At 43.1% G+C, this 21241-nt stretch overlaps 1 protein-coding gene across 1 annotated transcript in view; it reads left to right on the forward strand.

Moving 5' to 3' along the window:
• Positions 1-21241, forward strand: part of C5H10orf67 (chromosome 5 C10orf67 homolog) — a 401727-nt gene that overhangs the window by 318601 nt on the left and 61885 nt on the right. The window contains exons 15-16 of the mRNA XM_053713953.1: positions 15537-15605; positions 15690-15786. Coding sequence (XP_053569928.1) covers positions 15537-15605; positions 15690-15786 — 166 coding nt within the window. The remainder of the gene's footprint in view (positions 1-15536; positions 15606-15689; positions 15787-21241) is intronic.

Genomic DNA, 21241 nt, shown 5'->3' on the forward strand with positions numbered 1-21241 from the left:
TGAGGGGTTTGTTAGTGAAGGAGGCTCGCATGATCTTTTCCTTAGTGGTATAATAATGTAGACGTACAATTACGTCTCTGGGGGTGTCGAATACAGAGTTGCGGGGACGTGTGGACCTGTGAGCTCTGTCCATCAAGAGATCTTGATCTGTGGAGGAATCCAGGATAACCTTGAAGAGTGCGACCAGATATTTTTGGAGGTCTGATGCAGGTACATCTTCTGGAATGCCGCGGATCCTGAGATTGTTGCGGCGGGATCTATCTTCGTTATCCGCTAGTTTGGATTCAAGGTCTGACATTTGTTCTGCCAATGATTGAGAGTAAGCCAGAAGGTTGGCGTGGTCGGTTGCGAGATCCTCATGTTTTCTCTCAAGGATTTCAGTTCTCTCTCCCAAGGAAGAAATCTCTCTCTTCAGTTCGCCCACTGATTGGCGAAGTTCTTGTCTTAGGGATGAGTAGTGAGTGTCCATCTTATCCGTCAAGATTCTAATAGATTCTAAAAAGGTTGACTGAGATAGTGTTGTTTTATCTTTGCGAGGTATCTCAGATCGAGGATTATCCGCCACTAGAGCTGTTGAATCTCTGGAGTCTTCCCCCGAAAGATCAGGGTCTGAGAGGTTTTTACTGTGGAAATGGTCAGTAAGAGTCCTCTTGGGATTTTCCTGGTGCTTTGGTTTTCTCTTTATAGACTGCGCCATATTATAGGCAAGTGATGCTCAGATTACTCAAAGATTAGTGTTTAATGATGTGGGCTTGAGGTCGCTGAACCAGTGATAGATGAAATTCGGGGAGAGGCCACCCCCGCCGCCCCCAAGCCAGGTGCCCTAGCCCATCATTCTCTTATGCAAAAGTATAGATAAGAAAGTTCCGTAATCCGCTTCAAATCTGCAGTATAGATGTGTAACTCCCCCTCTCCTGGGAATTTACCACCTCTGGGTGAGACCGGTAAAAGGAGTGAGGATATGACCCGCGCCCCAGGTGTGGACGCGGGAAAGGGGGGAGAGGGGGACGTCTAGGAGGACAAAAGGTGCAGCTTTTGGGTTGCTTATGCAGGGTTTCAGCAAAAACACTTTCTTGAAATAAAAATACCTTGTAGAGGTATCAAGTGACTTGTGTGTTATACAGTCTCTGTAGATTTAAGGTGGGTGTAGAGATGAGCAGGAGACTGCAGAGGATCTAAAGGGGGCTGTGACTGCAGCTGTCACCCCTATGTATTAGGGTTGTATGCCACCAGATCAGCAAACCGTGTGAGGGAGAAGTATAAATAGCCAGATGCTGCTGCAGCGTTGTGTAGTCCCCAGATGAAGTGAGCTAGGGCATAAAAAACATCACTACTCTACAGGGAGAAGGGGATGAGCGTAGTACACAGAGAGAGTTACATATACAGTTCTGCCCCCTAAGTCAGTAGGTTAACACAGTGTACTCACTTCTGCTGGGCCGGAGTCAGGGATTCCTTAGAAGCTGCAGTGCTGGCATGGCGCACGCAGGCCCATGTGGGGAGTCATCCCCGGTGCAGATCTGAAATGTGCCTGATCGCTTCTTAATCCAGCTCTTGGGCTTCGGGTCAGGCTGCAAGGAGGGAGACCGTAAGACTCACTGCTCACTGCAAGACATACAGGGCTATAAGAGGTAGTTGTGCGCGTTAGCGCAAATATTTCAGAGGCTCCTTATAGCAGCTTGTATGTACGGAGGTCTGAGGAAGATGGCCGCCATTCGCGGGCTTTTACGGCGCTCTGTCTGTGCTGATCCGTGGTGGTAGAGCAGCGTCAGAAGGGTCTGAGGGGTGACCGGACTGTCATCTGATGTCGGTGAGAGAGTGGGATAGATAATAACAGAGCTAGGCTGATTCCGGTCTTGCGGTATTGTCAGGCGAATAGGTCCGGTGCTATCTGGTGTAGAGAAGGTCCCGGTCTTAGGGAAATGCCGTAGAATAAGATATAGGGGCTATAAAGGGTATGATGTGCCAATTGGATAAAGTTTGAGGGGCTATTTGTTATTTAAATCTATGTTTTGGGCAAAGGTAGCAGGGGAGCTCTAGCTCTATGCGTCCTCACTGCTCCGTAGTTGGTTCCGCCCCCGGTGAATGTTTTTTAACGTCAGGCACTGTGTTAGACACCTTTTCCAGTCAGGAAGGGCCTTCCCAGTTGTAGGCTGAGCCTCATTTTCGCGCCATTACTGCGCAGTTGTTTTTGAGAGCAAGACATGCAGATGCATGTGTGAGGACCTGAAAATAGTTGGAAAAGTTCCTAGAAGGCGTCATTTGGTATCGTATTCCCCTCTGGGCTTGGTAGAGTCGCAGCAAAGGCTGTAGCTGGGACTGTAGAGGGGTTAAAACTGTAACCGGCTCCGGTTTCGTTATTTTAAGGGTTAAAGCTCTGAAAATTTGTGTGCAATACTTTTAATGCTTTAAGACACTGTGGTGAAATTTTGGTAAACGATTCCTTCATATTTTTTCACATATTCAGTAATAAAGTGTGCTCTGTTTAAAATTTAAAGAGACAGTAACGGTTTTGTTTTAAAACGGTTTTTGTGTTTTACTGACAAGTTTAAGCCTGTTTAACATGTCTGTGCCTTCAGATAAGCTATGTTCTATATGTATGAAAGTCAATGTGTCTCCCCCTTCTAAATTATGTGATAATTGTGCCAAAGCTTCCAAAACAAGTAAGGACAGTACTGTCACAGATAATGAAGTTGCCCAAGATGATTCATCAGATGAAGGGAGTAGACATGGTTCTACATCATCTCCTTCTGTGTCTACACCAGTTTTGCCCACGCAGGAGGCCCCTAGTACTTCTAGCGCGCCAATGCTTATTACCATGCAACAATTGACGGCTGTAATGGATAACTCCATAACAAATATTTTATCCAAAATGCCTGCACATCAGAGAAAGCGCAATTGCTCTGTTTTAAACACTGAAGAGCAGGAGGGCCCTGATGATAATTGTTCTGTCATACCCTCACACCAATCTGAAGGGGCCATGAGGGAGGTTTTGTCAGATGGGGAAATTTCAGATTCAGGAAAAATTTCCCAACCGGCTGAACCTGATGTTGTGACATTTAAATTTAAATTAGAACATCTCCGCGCACTGCTTAAGGAGGTGCTATCTACTCTGGATGATTGTGACAACCTGGTCATTCCAGAAAAATTATGCAAGATGGACAAGTTCCTAGAGGTTCCGGTGCACCCAGACGCTTTTCCTATACCCAAGCGGGTGGCGGACATAGTGAATAAGGAATGGGAGAAGCCCGGCATACCTTTTGTTCCCCCTCCTATATTTAAGAAATTATTTCCTATGGTCGACCCCAGAAAGGACTTATGGCAGACAGTCCCTAAGGTCGAGGGGGCAGTTTCTACTCTAAACAAGCGCACTACTATTCCTATCGAGGATAATTGTGCTTTCAAAGATCCTATGGATAAAAAATTGAAGGGTTTGCTTAAAAAGATTTTTATACAGCAAGGTTACCTTCTTCAACCCATTTCGTGCATTGTTCCTGTCACTACAGCAGCGTGATTCTGGTTCGAGGAACTAGAAAAGTCGCTCAGTAGAGAGACTCCATACAGGGAGTGCAGAATTATTAGGCAAGTTGTATTTTTGAGGATTAATTTCTCCAACATAGGTGTGTCCGGTCCACGGCGTCATCCTTACTTGTGGGATATTCTCTTCCCCAACAGGAAATGGCAAAGAGCCCAGCAAAGCTGGTCACATGATCCCTCCTAGGCTCCGCCTACCCCAGTCATTCTCTTTGCCGTTGTACAGGCAACATCTCCACGGAGATGGCTTAGAGTTTTTTAGTGTTTAACTGTAGTTTTTATTATTCAATCAAGAGTTTGTTATTTTAAAATAGTGCTGGTATGTACTATTTACTCAGAAACAGAAAAGAGATGAAGATTTCTGTTTGTATGAGGAAAATGATTTTAGCAACCGTTACTAAAATCCATGGCTGTTCCACACAGGACTGTTGAGAGGAATTAACTTCAGTTGGGGGAACAGTGAGCAGTCTCTTGCTGCTTGAGGTATGACACATTCTAACAAGACGATGTAATGCTGGAAGCTGTCATTTTCCCTATGGGATCCGGTAAGCCATGTTTATTAAGATTGTAAATAAGGGCTTCACAAGGGCTTATTAAGACTGTAGACTTTTTCTGGGCTAAATCGATTCATTATTAACACATATTTAGCCTTGAGGAATCATTTAATCTGGGTATTTTGATAAGTTTATATCGGCAGGCACTTTTTTAGACACCTTTCTCTTTAGGGGCTTTCACAAATCATAGGCAGAGCCTCATTTTCGCGCCGGTGTTGCGCACTTGTTTTTGAGAGGCATGACATGCAGTCGCATGTGTGAGGAGCTCTGATACATAGAAAAGACTTTCTGAAGGCGTCATTTGGTATCGTATTCCCCTTTGGGCTTGGTTGGGTCTCAGCAAAGCAGACACCAGGGACTGTAAAGGGGTTAAAGTTAAAAACGGCTCCGGTTCCGTTATTTTAAGGGTTAAAGCTTCCAAATTTGGGGTGCAATACTTTTAAGGCTTTAAGACACTGTGGTGAAATTTTGGTGAATTTTGAGCAATTCCTTCATATTTTTTCGCAATTGCAGTAATAAAGTGTGTTCAGTTTAAAATTTAAAGTGACAGTAACGGTTTTATTTTAAAACGTTTTTTGTACTTTGTTATCAAGTTTATGCCTGTTTAACATGTCTGAACTACCAGATAGACTGTGTTCTGAATGTGGGGAAGCCAGAGTTCCTTCTCATTTAAATAAATGTGATTTATGTGACAATGACAATGATGCCCAAGATGATTCCTCAAGTGAGGGGAGTAAGCATGGTACTGCATCATTCCCTCCTTCGTCTACACGAGTCTTGCCCACTCAGGAGGCCCCTAGTACATCTAGCGCGCCAATACTCCTTACTATGCAACAATTAACGGCTGTAATGGATAATTCTGTCAAAAACATTTTAGCCAAAATGCACACTTATCAGCGTAAGCGCGACTGCTCTGTTTTAGATACTGAAGAGCATGACGACGCTGATAATAATGGTTCTGAAGGGCTCCTAAACCAGTCTGATGGGGCCAGGGAGGTTTTGTCTGAGGGAGAAATTACTGATTCAGGGAACATTTCTCAACAAGCTGAACCTGATGTGATTACGTTTAAATTTAAGTTGGAACATCTCCGCATTCTGCTTAAGGAGGTATTATCCACTCTGGATGATTGTGACAAGTTGGTCATCCCAGAGAAACTATGTAAAATGGACAAGTTCCTAGAGGTCCCGGGGCTCCCAGAAGCTTTTCCTATACCCAAGCGGGTGGCGGACATTGTAAATAAAGAATGGGAAAGGCCCGGTATTCCTTTCGTCCCTCCCCCCATATTTAAAAAATTGTTTCCTATGGTCGACCCCAGAAAGGACTTATGGCAGACAGTCCCCAAGGTCGAGGGAGCGGTTTCCACTTTAAACAAAGGCACCACTATACCCATAGAAGATAGTTGTGCTTTCAAAGATCCTATGGATAAAAAATTAGAAGGTTTACTTAAAAAGATGTTTGTTCAGCAGGGTTACCTTCTACAACCAATTTCATGCATTGTCCCTGTCACTACAGCCGCGTGTTTCTGGTTCGATGAGCTGGTAAAGGCGGTCGATAGTGATTCTCCTCCTTATGAGGAGATTATGGACAGAATCAATGCTCTCAAATTGGCTAATTCTTTCACCCTAGACGCCACTTTGCAATTGGCTAGGTTAGCGGCTAAGAATTCTGGGTTTGCTATTGTGGCGCGCAGAGCGCTTTGGTTGAAATCTTGGTCAGCTGATGCGTCTTCCAAGAACAAGCTACTTAACATTCCTTTCAAGGGGAAAACGCTGTTTGGCCCTGACTTGAAAGAGATTATCTCTGATATCACTGGGGGTAAGGGCCATGCCCTTCCTCAGGATCGGCCTTTCAAGGCCAAAAATAAACCTAATTTTCGTCCCTTTCGTAGAAACGGACCAGCCCAAAGTGCTACGTCCTCTAAGCAAGAGGGTAATACTTCTCAAGCCAAGCCAGCTTGGAGACCAATGCAAGGCTGGAACAAGGGAAAGCAGGCCAAGAAACCTGCCACTGCTACCAAGACAGCATGAAATGTTGGCCCCCGATCCGGGACCGGATCTGGTGGGGGGCAGACTCTCTCTCTTCGCTCGGGCTTGGGCAAGAGATGTTCTGGATCTTTGGGCGCTAGAAATAGTCTCCCAAGGTTATCTTCTGGAATTCAAGGGGCTTCCCCCAAGGGGGAGGTTCCACAGGTCTCAGTTGTCTTCAGACCACATAAAAAGACAGGCATTCTTACGTTGTGTAGAAGACCTGTTAAAAATGGGAGTGATTCATCCTGTTCCATTAGGAGAACAAGGGATGGGGTTCTACTCCAATCTGTTCATAGTTCCCAAAAAAGAGGGAACGTTCAGACCAATCTTAGATCTCAAGATCTTAAACAAGTTTCTCAAGGTTCCATCGTTCAAAATGGAAACCATTCGAATAATTCTTCCTTCCATCCAGGAAGGTCAATTCATGACCACGGTGGATTTAAAGGATGCGTATCTACATATTCCTATCCACAAGGAACATCATCGGTTCCTAAGGTTCGCATTCCTGGACAAGCATTACCAGTTCGTGGCGCTTCCTTTCGAATTAGCCACTGCTCCAAGGATTTTCACAAAGGTACTAGGGTCCCTTCTAGCTGTGCTAAGACCAAGGGGCATTGCTGTAGTACCTTACTTGGACGACATTCTGATTCAAGCGTCGTCCCTTCCTCAAGCAAAGGCTCACACGGACATTGTCCTGGCCTTTCTCAGATCTCACGGATGGAAAGTGAACGTGGAAAAGAGTTCTCTATCTCCGTCAACAAGGGTTCCCTTTTTGGGGACAATAATAGACTCCTTAGAAATGAGGATTTTTCTGACAGAGGCCAGAAAAACAAAACTTCTAGACTCTTGTCGGATACTTCATTCCGTTCCTCTTCCTTCCATAGCGCAGTGCATGGAAGTGATAGGTTTGATGGTAGCGGCAATGGACATAGTTCCTTTTGCGCGCATTCATCTAAGACCATTACAACTGTGCATGCTCAGTCAGTGGAATGGGGACTATACAAACTTGTCTCCGAGGATACAAGTAAATCAGAGGACCAGAGACTCACTCCGTTGGTGGCTGTCCCTGGACAACCTGTCACAAGGGATGACCTTCCGCAGACCAGAGTGGGTCATTGTCACGACCGACGCCAGTCTGATGGGCTGGGGCGTGGTCTGGGGATCCCTGAAAGCTCAGGGTCTTTGGTCTCGGGAAGAATCTCTTCTACCGATAAATATTCTGGAACTGAGAGCGATATTCAATGCTCTCAAGGCTTGGCCTCAGCTAGCGAGGGCCAAGTTCATACGGTTTCAATCAGACAACATGACAACTGTTGCGTACATCAACCATCAGGGGGGAACAAGGAGTTCCCTGGCGATGGAAGAAGTGACCAAAATCATTCTATGGGCGGAGTCTCACTCCTGCCACCTGTCTGCTATCCACATCCCAGGAGTGGAAAATTGGGAAGCGGATTTTCTGAGTCGTCAGACATTGCATCCGGGGGAGTGGGAACTCCATCCGGAAATCTTTGCCCAAGTCACTCAACTGTGGGGCATTCCAGACATGGATCTGATGGCCTCTCGTCAGAACTTCAAAGTTCCTTGCTACGGGTCCAGATCCAGGGATCCCAAGGCGGCTCTAGTGGATGCACTAGTAGCACCTTGGACCTTCAAACTAGCTTATGTATTCCCGCCGTTTCCTCTCATCCCCAGGCTGGTAGCCAGGATCAATCAGGAAAGGGCGTCGGTGATCTTGATAGCTCCTGCGTGGCCACGCAGGACTTGGTATGCAGATCTGGTGAATATGTCATCGGCTCCACCATGGAAGCTACCTTTGAGACGAGACCTTCTTGTTCAAGGTCCGTTCGAACATCCGAATCTGGTCTCACTCCAGCTGACTGCTTGGAGATTGAACGCTTGATCTTATCGAAGCGAGGGTTCTCAGATTCTGTTATCGATACTCTTGTTCAGGCCAGAAAGCCTGTAACTAGAAAGATTTACCACAAAATTTGGAAAAAATATATCTGTTGGTGTGAATCTAAAGGATTCCCTTGGGACAAGGTTAAGATTCCTAAGATTCTATCCTTCCTTCAAGAAGGATTGGAAAAAGGATTATCTGCAAGTTCCCTGAAGGGACAGATTTCTGCCTTGTCTGTGTTACTTCACAAAAAGCTGGCAGCTGTGCCAGATGTTCAAGCCTTTGTTCAGGCTCTGGTTAGAATCAAGCCTGTTTACAAACCTTTGACTCCTCCTTGGAGTCTCAACTTAGTTCTTTCAGTTCTTCAGGGGGTTCCGTTTGAACCCTTACATTCCGTTGATATTAAGTTATTATCTTGGAAAGTTTTGTTTTTGGTTGCAATTTCTTCTGCTAGAAGAGTTTCAGAATTATCTGCTCTGCAGTGTTCTCCTCCTTATCTGGTGTTCCATGCAGATAAGGTGGTTTTACGTACTAAACCTGGTTTTCTTCCAAAAGTTGTTTCTAACAAAAACATTAACCAGGAGATTATCGTACCTTCTCTGTGTCCGAAACCAGTTTCGAAGAAGGAACGTTTGTTGCACAATTTGGATGTTGTTCGCGCTCTAAAATTCTATTTAGATGCTACAAAGGATTTTAGACAAACATCTTCCTTGTTTGTTGTTTATTCCGGTAAAAGGAGAGGTCAAAAAGCAACTTCTACCTCTCTCTCTTTTTGGATTAAAAGCATCATCAGATTGGCTTACGAGACTGCCGGACGGCAGCTTCCCGAAAGAATCACAGCTCATTCCACTAGGGCTGTGGCTTCCACATGGGCCTTCAAGAACGAGGCTTCTGTTGATCAGATATGTAGGGCAGCGACTTGGTCTTCACTGCACACTTTTACCAAATTTTACAAGTTTGATACTTTTGCTTCTTCTGAGGCTATTTTTGGGAGAAAGGTTTTGCAAGCCGTGGTGCCTTCCATCTAGGTGACCTGATTTGCTCCCTCCCATCATCCGTGTCCTAAAGCTTTGGTATTGGTTCCCACAAGTAAGGATGACGCCGTGGACCGGACACACCTATGTTGGAGAAAACAGAATTTATGTTTAACAGATAAATTAATTTATACAAAGGTGTGTCCGGTCCACGGCCCGCCCTGGTTTTTTAATCAGGTCTGATAATTTATTTTCTTTAACTACAGTCACCACGGTTTCATATGGTTTCTCCTATGCAAATATTCCTCCTTAACGTCGGTCGAATGACTGGGGTAGGCGGAGCCTAGGAGGGATCATGTGACCAGCTTTGCTGGGCTCTTTGCCATTTCCTGTTGGGGAAGAGAATATCCCACAAGTAAGGATGACGCCGTGGACCGGACACACCGTTGGAGAAAGTAATTTATCAGGTAAACATAAATTCTGTTTTTATTATTGAACAACAACCATGTTCTCAATGAACCCAAAAAACTCATTAATATCAAAGCTGAATAGTTTTGGAAGTAGTTTTTAGTTTGTTTTTAGTTATAGCTATTTTAGGGGGATATCTGTGTGTGCAGGTGACTATTACTGTGCATAATTATTAGGCAACTTAACAAAAAACAAATATATACCCATTTCAATTATTTATTTTTACCAGTGAAACCAATATATCATCTCAACATTCACAAATATACATTTCTGACATTCAAAAACAAAACAAAAACAAATCAGTGACCAATATAGCCACCTTTCTTTGCAAGGACACTCAAAATCCTGCCATCCATGGATTCTGTCAGTGTTTTGATCTGTTCACCATCAACATTGCGTGCAGCAGAAACCACAGCCTCCCAGACACTGTTCAGAGAGGTGTACTGTTTTCCCTCCTTGTAAATCTCACATTTGATGATGGACCACAGGTTCTCAATGGGGTTCAGATCAGGTGAACAAGGAGGCCATGTCATTAGATTTTCTTCTTTTATACCCTTTCTTGCCAGCCACGCTGTGGAGTACTTGGACGCGTGTGATGGAGCATTGTCCTGCATGAAAATCATGTTTTTCTTGAAGGATGCAGACTTCTTCCTGTACCACTGCTTGAAGAAGGTGTCTTCCAGAAACTGGCAGTAGGACTGGGAGTTGAGCTTGACTCCATCCTCAACCCGAAAAGGCCCCACAAGCTCATCTTTGATGATACCAGCCCAAACCAGTACTCCACCTCCACCTTGCTGGCGTCTGAGTCGGACTGGAGCTCTCTGCCCTTTACCAATCCAGCCACGGGCCCATCCATCTGGCCCATCAAGACTCACTCTCATTTCATCAGTCCATAAAACCATAGAAAAATCTGTCTTGATATATTTCTTGGCCCAGTCTTGACGTTTCAGCTTGTGTGTCTTGTTCAGTGGTGGTCGTCTTTCAGCCTTTCTTACCTTGGCCATGTCTCTGAGTATTGCACACCTTGTGCTTTTGGGCACTCCAGTGATGTTGCAGCTCTGAAATATGGCCAAACTGGTGGCAAGTGGCATCTTGGCAGCTGCACGCTTGACTTTTCTCAGTTCATGGGCAGTTATTTTGCGCCTTGGTTTTTCCACACGCTTCTTGCGACCCTGTTGACTATTTTGAATGAAACGCTTGATTGTTCGATGATCACGCTTCAGAAGCTTTGCAATTTTAAGAGTGCTGCATCCCTCTGCAAGATATCTCACTATTTTTGACTTTTCTGAGCCTGTCAAGTCCTTCTTTTGACCCATTTTGCCAAAGGAAAGGAAGTTGCCTAATAATTATGCACACCTGATATAGGGTGTTGATGTCATTAGACCACACCCCTTCTCATTACAGAGATGCACATCACCTAATATGCTTAATTGGTAGTAGGCTTTCGAGCCTATACAGCTTGGAGTAAGACAACATGCATAAAGAGGATGATGTGGTCAAAATACTCATTTGCCTAATAATTCTGCACTCCCTGTATGAGGAGGTTATGGACAGAGTTCACGCACTTAAGTTGGCTAACTCTTTTATTTTAGATGCCGCTTTGCAAATAGCTAGATTAGCGGCGAAAAATTCAGGGTTTGCAATTGTGGCGCGCAGAGCGCTTTGGCTAAAGTCTTGGTCAGCGGATGTATCATCCAAGACAAAATTGCTTAATATCCCCTTCAAGGGTAAAACTCTCTTTGGGCCAGAATTGAAAGAGATTATCTCAGACATCACTGGGGGAAAGGGCCACGCCCTCCCACAAGATAGGCCTTTCAAAGCCAAGAATAAGTCTAATTTTCGTTCCTTTCGTAATTTCAGGAACGGACCGGGCTCTAATTCTGCATCCTCTAAGCAAGAGGGTAATACCTCACAGACCAAACCAGCCTGGAAACCGATGCAAGGCTGGAACAAGGGTAAGCAGGCCAAGAAGCCTGCCGCTGCTAACAAAACAGCATGAAGGAGTAGCCCCCGATCCGGGACCGGATCTAGTGGGGGGCAGACTCTCTCTCTTTGCTCAGGCTTGGGCAAGAGATGTTCAGGATCCCTGGATGCTAGAAATAGTTTCTCAGGGTTATCTTCTGGAATTCAAGGAACTACCCCCAAGGGGAAGGTTCCACATGTCTCACTTATCCTCAAACCAAATAAAGAGACAGGCATTCTTACATTGTGTAGAAGACCTGTTAAAGATGGGAGTGATACACCCAGTTCCAACGGCTGAACAAGGAATGGGATTTTACTCAAATCTGTTTGTAGTTCCCAAAAAAGAGGGAACTTTCAGACCAATCCTGGGTTTAAAGATCCTAAACAAATTTCTCAGAGTACCATCGTTCAAGATGGAAACCATTCGAACGATTCTACCCACAATTCAGGAAGGTCAATTTATGACTACCGTGGATCTAAAGGATGCGTATCTACATATCCCTATCCACAAAGAACATCATCAGTTCCTAAGGTTCGTCTTTCTGGACAAACATTACCAGTTTGTGGCCCTCCCATTCGGGTTAGCCACTGCTCCAAGGATTTTCACAAAGGTACTCGGATCCCTTCTAGCGGTTCTAAGACCAAGGGGCATTGCAGTAGTACCGTACTTGGACGACATTCTAGTACAAGCGTCGTCTCTTTCAAAGGCAAAGGCTCACTCAGACATCGTTCTAGCCTTTCTCAGATCTCACGGATGGAAAGTGAACATAGAAAAAAGTTCCCTGTCTCCGTCGACAAGAGTTCCCTTCTTGGGAACAATAATAGATTCCTTAGAAATGAGGATTTTCTTGACAGAAGTCAGAAAGTCAAAACTTCTAAACGCTTGTCAAGTTCTTCATTCTATTCCTCGTCCTTCCGTAGCTCAGTGCATGGAAGTAGTAGGATTGATGGTTGCAGCAATGGACATAGTTCCTTTTGCGCGAATTCATCTAAGACCATTACAACTGTGCATGCTGAAACGGTGGAATGGGGACTATACAGACTTGTCTCCAGTGATTCAAGTAGATCAGAAGACCAGAGACTCACTCCATTGGTGGCTAACCCAGGATCACCTATCCCAGGGAATGAGCTTCCGCAGTCCAGAGTGGGTCATCGTCACGACCGACGCCAGCCTAGTGGGCTGGGGCGCGGTCTGGGAATCCCTGAAAGCTCAGGGACTGTGGTCTCGGGAAGAGTCTCTTCTCCCGATAAACATTCTGGAACTAAGAGCGATATTCAATGCTCTCAGGGCTTGGCCTCAGCTAGCAAAGGCCAGATTCATAAGATTCCAATCAGACAACATGACGACTGTTGCGTATCTCAATCATCAGGGGGGAACAAGGAGTTCCCTGGCGATGAAAGAAGTGACCAAAATAATACAATGGGCGGAGAATCACTCCTGCCACCTATCTGCGATCCACATTCCAGGTGTGGAAAACTGGGAAGCGGATTATTTGAGTCGTCAGACATTCCATCCGGGGGATTGGGAACTCCACCCGGAGATCTTTGCCCAGTTGACGCAACTATGGGGCATTCCAGATATGGATCTGATGGCGTCTCGTCAGAACTTCAAGGTTCCTTGCTACGGGTCCAGATCCAGGGATCCCAAGGCGACTCTAGTGGATGCACTAGTAGCGCCTTGGACCTTCAACCTAGCTTATGTGTTTCCACCGTTTCCTCTCATTCCCAGGCTGGTAGCCAGGATCAAACAGGAGAGAGCCTCAGTGATTTTGATAGCTCCTGCGTGGCCACGCAGGACTTGGTATGCAGACCTGGTGAATATGTCATCGGTTCCAGCATGGAAGCTACCTTTGAGACAGGACCTTCTTGTTCAGGGTCCATTCGAACATCCAAATCTGGTCTCCCTCCAGCTGACGGCTTGGAGATTGAACGCTTGATTCTATCAAAGCATGGGTTTTCAGATTCCGTGATAGATACTCTGGTTCAAGCCAGAAAACCGGTAACTAGAAAGATTTACCATAAAATATGGAAAAGATATATCTGCTGGTGTGAATCCAAGGGATTCCCATGGAATAAGATAAAGATTCCTAGGATTCTTTCCTTTCTACAAGAAGGTTTGGATAAAGCATTATCTGCGAGTTCTCTAAAGGGACAGATTTCTGCTTTATCTGTCCTACTACACAAACGACTGGCAGTTGTGCCAGATGTTCAAGCATTTGTTCAGGCTTTGGTTAGGATCAAGCCTGTTTACAGACCTTTGACTCCTCCCTGGAGTTTAAATCTAGTTCTTTCAGTTCTTCAAGGGGTTCCGTTTGAACCTTTACATTCCATAAATATTAAGTTGTTATCTTGGAAAGTTTTGTTTTTGGTTGCTATTTCTTCTGCTAGAAGAGTTTCTGAGTTATCTGCTCTACAGTGTACTCCACCCTATCTGGTGTTCCATTCAGATAAGGTTGTTCTGCGTACTAAGCCTGGTTTTCTACCAAAGGTTGTTTCCAACAAAAATATTAATCAGGAGATAGTTGTACCTTCTTTGTGTCCGAATCCAGTTTCAAAGAAGGAACGTTTGCTACACAATTTAGATGTAGTCCGTGCTCTAAAATTCTACTTAGCAGCTACAAAAGAGTTCAGACAAACTTCTTCTCTGTTTGTCGTCTATTCTGGTAAAAGGAGAGGTCAAAAAGCAACTTCTACCTCTCTTTCCTTTTGGCTTAAAAGCATCATCCGATTGGCTTATGAGACTGCCGGACGGCAGCCTCCTGAAAGAATCACAGCTCACTCCACTAGGGCTGTAGCTTCCACATGGGCCTTCAAGAATGAGGCTTCTGTTGATCAGATATGTAAGGCAGCGACTTGGTCTTCACTGCACACTTTTGCCAAATTTTACAAATTTGATACTTTTGCTTCTTCGGAGGCTATTTTTGGGAGAAAGGTTTTGCAAGCCGTGGTGCCTTCCGTTTAGGTGACCTGATTTGCTCCCTCCCTTCATCCGTGTCCTAAAGCTTTGGTATTGGTTCCCACAAGTAAGGATGACGCCGTGGACCGGACACACCAATGTTGGAGAAAACAGAATTTATGCTTACCTGATAAATTACTTTCTCCAACGGTGTGTCCGGTCCACGGCCCGCCCTGGTTTTCTAATCAGGTCCGATGAATTATTTTCTCTAACTACAGTCACCACGACACCCTATGGTTTCTCCTATTTTTTCCTCCTGTCCGTCGGTCGAATGACTGGGGTGGGCGGAGCCTAGGAGGGACTATATGGCCAGCTTTGCTGGGACTCTTTGCCATTTCCTGTTGGGGAAGAGATATTCCCACAAGTAAGGATGACGCCGTGGACCGGACACACCGTTGGAGAAAGTAATTTATCAGGTAAGCATAAATTCTGTTTTCTCTTGATATCTTTTGTTGAAAAGCAGGGACATAAGCTCAGGAGTGTGCACCTGTCTGGAGCACTGTATGGCAGCAGTTTTGCTACAATGGTATCCCTTTACAAGACCACTAGGTGGCAGCACTATTTCCTGCCATGTAGTGCTTCAGACTCCTACCTAGGTATCTCTTCCATGGCAATTAAACAAATGTCATAATAGAAGTTAATTGGAAACTTTTAAAAAAGTATGCTCGGTCTGAATCACAAAATACATTTGTATAGTTTTATTTCCCTTTAAGAAAAAAATAAAATATAGCTCAAATCCCATTATAAAACGTGTACACAATTTAAATTGGGAAATAAGTATGTTCATTTATGATTGTAATTATAATATTACGCAAAACTGTTATTTGTACATGAGATGATACTGTTATAAAAGAGAAAGAAAAGGCAGTCGTTGTCAATACTCAATCATCTGCTGCTGTGTTTTACATATTTACTAAGTATGGAAATTACATGCATTGTACAGTTTTAAAGGGTTTTTCTCAAATTCAAACCAATTCCAACCCACAAGAAAGCAAATTTCATGATGACCAATTTATCACAAAGTTTTAAAATGCGTTTCTGACAGACACCTACACCTTGCATGGGGTCGGACTGACATGTATCTGACAATAGTGATTCCGTATGTATTGTATGCTTTGTATGTATTATTATGTAACATAATCATAATTTCATCTTCTTTTTGTAAGCAGACTAATGGTGGAACTCCTTTTGGTCCAACTCCGAAAAACAGCATCTGTTTCTCCAGTGTACCTTTGGTAGGTAAATAGACTTAAACTGTTGTTATGTTAAATCCTATAAAGCAATACGTTATGAAGAGTACTAAATGTTCTATTTTTAAGCCCAATATAGGAGCTAGGAGTCCCTCTCCAGTGCCCATGACTCAGTTTTTTGAGGGTTACATGGGAGGACATGAACAAAACACATTCCCTGGTCATGGTAAATTTTTGAATGCATTTTATTTCATGTATTTATGCAATGATCGTTAATCTTTTTTGGTTCTATATGATTGTGTGAACAACTCTGCAATGTATAAAGATGTATTTCAATGTAAAATGAATCCAGAGATAAGTGCCTCACTATAGCCCACAAAAACTGATATTCCTAGGTTTAAATCTCAAATCATAATAATCACAATCACCCTTGCCTTAGATATTATTACACATATAGCATGCATTGTAGTGTTTTTCTGCAGCAGCCATATCTGTCCGCAATATCCGAGGCTGACAATTTGAACTAGTTAATCCGCCGGTTATCTTGGAGAATTAACAGCATCCTCACTTACAACTGAGCCCTAATGATACTCTGGTATCTACTGAATCAAATAATACCTGATATGCTGTATGCATGATCTCTGAGCCTGGATCCGAACTGTTGGGACTCTAGATGGCGGCCTATGTGTGAGATCTCAACCCCTCCCCCCATTGGTCAATCTAGGACTGTTTTCTCAGATCTATTGAATTAAGAAGGTACGTGTTATTATTATTCTTTATTTAGAAAGCGCCAACAGACTCCGCAGCGCTGCCCATGGGTACAAGGATAAAAGTACAACGGAGAAACAATACAATAAAGTAAATTTTTTTACAGGGGAATTTGAGGGCCCTATTCCCGTGGGAACTTACAATCTAGATGGGTAGGAGGATGGGAAACAGGAGGTGGGGACTGCAAATGTGAGAATGATATTAGTGAGGAGATAGATGAGGGCAACTGTTAGGTAAGTGAAGTTCATTTGTTAATGAGCCAGGTGATGAGCTTCCCTGAACAAAAAGGTCTTTAGTGTGTAGTGTGTACTAATATGAAAGGATTACAGGGAACTATGTATATGGCATGTTAGAGGAGCACTTTACTAAACTACACCTGCTAATAGATTGCTACTTTGCTGTGAGAGAGACCTGCAAAGATGGAGAACCAGCTGTACTTAGCAACGCACTCGTCAGGGTGACAAATACTGAGAGGGGAGCACTGGGTGAACAAAGACCACAAGTAGTTTACCCTACTTTGGATCTTACAGAGCTGTGCAACAACAAGTAGAAGTCCCTTGCTTCATATAAAAGCCAAGATGGCTGTGATGGATGCACAACACCATCATGGAGCTGCCTGGACGATCTGTACCATGAGGAAGACATAGCGGAAGGTAGCTTTATCTGCACCGGTGTGAGTTCTCCCAGAAGCTGCTTTGGAAAGATGACGGAGTGCCGACCGAATATGAATTATGCTGTGGCCCAAGAAGTTTTTGCAGACTTAGATGGAAAGAGTCCAGCACAGCTCTTGTTCTCTATTTTTACTGGAGATACCGTTAGAGTCTGTGAAACTGTGAGACACTTTGCCATATATGCCTTATAATGGTATGACTACCTTTTTATCTCTATAAATAGATATCAATAACCCTGCATTGTGTGTTCTGCCCTTGAGATTACTCCATTACAATGTCTGCAGCACTTGCCACCGGACCGATAAACTGAGAACTGGAGTGGGATTAAAGACATCTCTATTCTAGAACACCAACTCTAGATCTTCTCATTCCTCAGATCTTAAAGTTGATCTTTTTCTTTACCCCGTGAACTCCTCTCATAGTGGGAACATTTGCTATTTTAAAAATTTGAGTTAGCTTTGAATCTTTAATTTTGGTGTAAAAGTGTTATATTTCATAGATATGCTATGATCTGTGAGTCTACATGTCTGAATATACACTATAGCCACTGAAAACAAATTGTACCTAATAGCAGATGTGCTCAAGAGATATGGATGTATATTTTAATACTTTTTACCTGATCTTACTCTTTCTTTATTAATGTGTCGACTGTAGCTCTGTTGTCAGTGGCCGAGCCTGTGGAGTTTGACAGACCTAGGCACTACCAGCTCTTTACTGTAGTGAGCTGGCTACAAATGTTACAAGATTTAATACATCATAATAATTATTTTGCTTGATAGTTTATGTGAAAATGAGTGTATAGTGGCAGATACTTGAAGATATAGGCTTCCTGAGACCAATATAGGTAATCTGCTTAATACCCCTATTTTTTATATAATGTTTACATCCAGTTGCTCCATATCATAACAATATAAGGGATGCATATAGCATGTTTATATTTTGCTTTAGTAAACGTAGCAATGTTTCATGAAGCTCTTCTCTAAAGAATTCTGTTATGATTATCCTGCAGCAATATAACTAATCTTTGATAAACCCCCAGTCACTCAACTGGCCAAAGGATATGAGTATGTAGCTCAATATGGACCGCCAAGCTTTTTATTACTCTATGCCATATTCTTTGAAGGGCTTATTTGTGCAGATTAGATGAGGATTCCATATAAATACAGAGATTACAGTGGGGCAAAAAAGTATTTAGTCAGCCACCAATTGTGCAAGTTCTCCCACTTAAGAAGATGAGAGAGGGCTGTAATTTTCATCATAGGTATACCTCAACTATGAGAGACAAAATGTGGAAACAAATCCAGACAATCACATTGTCTGATTTTAAAAGAATTTATTTGCATATTATGGTGGAAAATAAGTATTTGGTCACCTACAAACAAGCAAGGTTTCTGGCTCTCACAGACCTGTATCTTCTTCTTTAAGAGGCTCCTCTGTCCTCCACTCATTACCTGTATTAATGTCACCCGTTTGAACTTGTTATCAGTATAAAAGACACCTGTCCGCAACCTCAAACAGTCACACTCCAAACTCCACTATGGTGAAGACCAAAGAGCTGTCGAAGGACACCAGAAACAAAATTGTAGACCTGCACCAGGCTGGGAAGACTGAATCTGCAATAGGCAAGCAGCTTGGTGTGAAGAAATCAACTGTGGGAGCAATAATTAGAAAATGGAAGACATACAAGACCACTGATAATCTCCCTCGATCTGGGGCTCCACGCAAGATCTCACCCATGGGGTCAAAATGATCACAAGAACGGTGAGCAAACATCTCAGAACCACACGGTGGACCTAGTGAATGACCTGCAGAGAGCTGGGACCAACGTAACAAAGGCTACCATCAGTAACACACCATGCCGCCAGGGACTCAGATCCTGCAGTGCCAGACGTGTCCCCCTGCTTAAGCCAGTACATGTCCGGGCCCGTCTGAAGTATGCTAGAGAGCATTTGGATGATCCAGAAGCGGACTGGGAGAATGTCATATGGTCAGATGAAACCAAAGTAGAACTGTTTGGTAGAAACACAACTCGTTGTGCTTGGAGGAGAGAGAATGCTGAGTTGCAACCAAAGAACACCATACCTACTGTGAAGCATGGGGGTGGCAACATCATGCTTTGGGGCTGTTTCTTGGCAAAGGGAACAGGATCCGTGTACATGAAAGAATGAATGGGGCCATATATCGTGAGATTTTGAGTGCAAACCTCCTTCCATCAGCAAGGGCATTGAAGATGAAACGTGGCTGGGTCTTTCAGCATGACAATGATCCCAGACACACCGCCCGGGCAACAAAGGAGTGGCTTCGTAAGAAGCATTTCAAGGTCCTGGAGTGGCCTAGCCAGTCTCCAGATCTCAACCCCATAGAAAACCTTTGGAGGGAGTTGAAAGTCTGTGTTGCCCAGCGACAGCCCCAAAACATCAGTGCTCTAGAGGAGATCTGCATGCAGGAATGGGCCAACATACCAGCAACAGTGTGTGACAACCTTGTGAAGACTTACAGAAAACGTTTGACCTCTGTCATTGCCAACAAAGGATATATAACAAAGTATTAAGATGAACTTTTGATATTGACCAAATACTTATTTTCCACCATAATTTGCAAATAAATTCTTTCCAAATCAGACAATGTGATTGTCTGGATTTGTTTCCACATTTTGTTTCTCATAGTTGAGGTATACCTATTATGAAAATTACAGGCCTCTCTCATCTTCTTAAGTGGGAGAACTTGCACAATTAGTGGCTGACTAAATACTTTTTTGCCCCACTGTATATGCATTCTGTTACCAGGTTAGGTATAGTTTTTACTCTATGTATTGCGTTCTTATTTACCTGTCTAGTAATTTGTTATACTTACAGACAGCTTGGACTATTGATCACACTAGGGCTTATTTATATATAGGGGACCCAAAAGTGGCTACATTCTCTTGCTATACCTTCTGTCGATGGCTTCCATAATGCTACAGAAGTTCATGAGATGCCTCTAATCATATTAAGAAAGTTTTTCTCTAATACCAGATATTTTTAATTTTTTGTATTTTACTATAGGCAAATGTATGCTGACTGCTCAATTAGTCTTAATTTATGAATCACATGTAATATATGCAGATAGATTTCTTTTTTTTTATGCAAATATCTTGTATGTGACTTTTGTTGCCATATTTGTTTGTAGTCTGGATTCTGACCACAGTAAAACAATTATATATATATAAAAAAAAACAACTATTGCATGCACAAAGAAAATCTATTAAACCAGACTTGTTCAACCTGAGGTCCAACTCATTCACAGAAGAAAAGATGAGTGAGCTTCAGTGATTCAGCTGCAAAAAATAGTTACTGTTGAATCTATAAAGACAGGAAAAAAAAATGTATTGGACTATGTAGCACAGAACAAGTTAGTAAAGTAACGGCTAGATTACGAGTCTTGCGTTATGAGTAAAAAAGCAGCGTTAAGCCTCATAACGCTGCTTTTTTACTACCGCTGGTATTACGAGTCTTGCAGATTTAGGGGCACCGCACACTTTTTTGGCCTTACCGCAAATCAACTTACGCAATTTGCGTATAGTCTATTTTCAATGGGACTTCCATAGCGCCGGTATTACGAACTTGTCCTGGGAGGCCAAAAGGTGAGCGGTACACCCTATCCGGTCAAGATTCGTACCGCATTTTAAAGTCAGTAGTTATGAGTTTTACACTACAAAGCCATAGCATAAAACTCATAACTAAAGTGCTAAAAAGTACACTAACACCCGCATAAACTACCTATTAACCCCTAAACCGAGGCCCTCCCGCATCGCAAACACTAAAATAAAATTATTAACACCTAATCTGCCGCTCCCGACATCGCCGCCACTATAATAAACATATTAACCCCTAAACCTCCGCACACCCGCCTCGCAAACATTAGTTAAATATTAACCTCTAATCTGCCGTCCCTAACATCGCCGCCACCTACCTACATTTATTAACCCCTAATCTGCCACCGCCACTTTATTAAATTTATTAACCCCTAAATCTAAGTCTAACCCTAACACCCCCTAACTTAAATATAATTAAAATAAATCTAAATAAAACCTACTATCATTAACTAAATAATTCCTATTTAAAACTAAATACTTACTAGCTACAATATAACTAATAGTTACATTACAGGCAAGTTTGTATTTATTTTAACTAGGTAGAATAGTTACTAAATAGTTATTAACTATTTACTAACTACCTAGTTAAAATAAATACAAATTGACCT

Source organism: Bombina bombina, chromosome 5, assembly GCF_027579735.1.
Source record: "Bombina bombina isolate aBomBom1 chromosome 5, aBomBom1.pri, whole genome shotgun sequence".
NCBI lineage: Eukaryota > Metazoa > Chordata > Amphibia > Anura > Bombinatoridae > Bombina > Bombina bombina.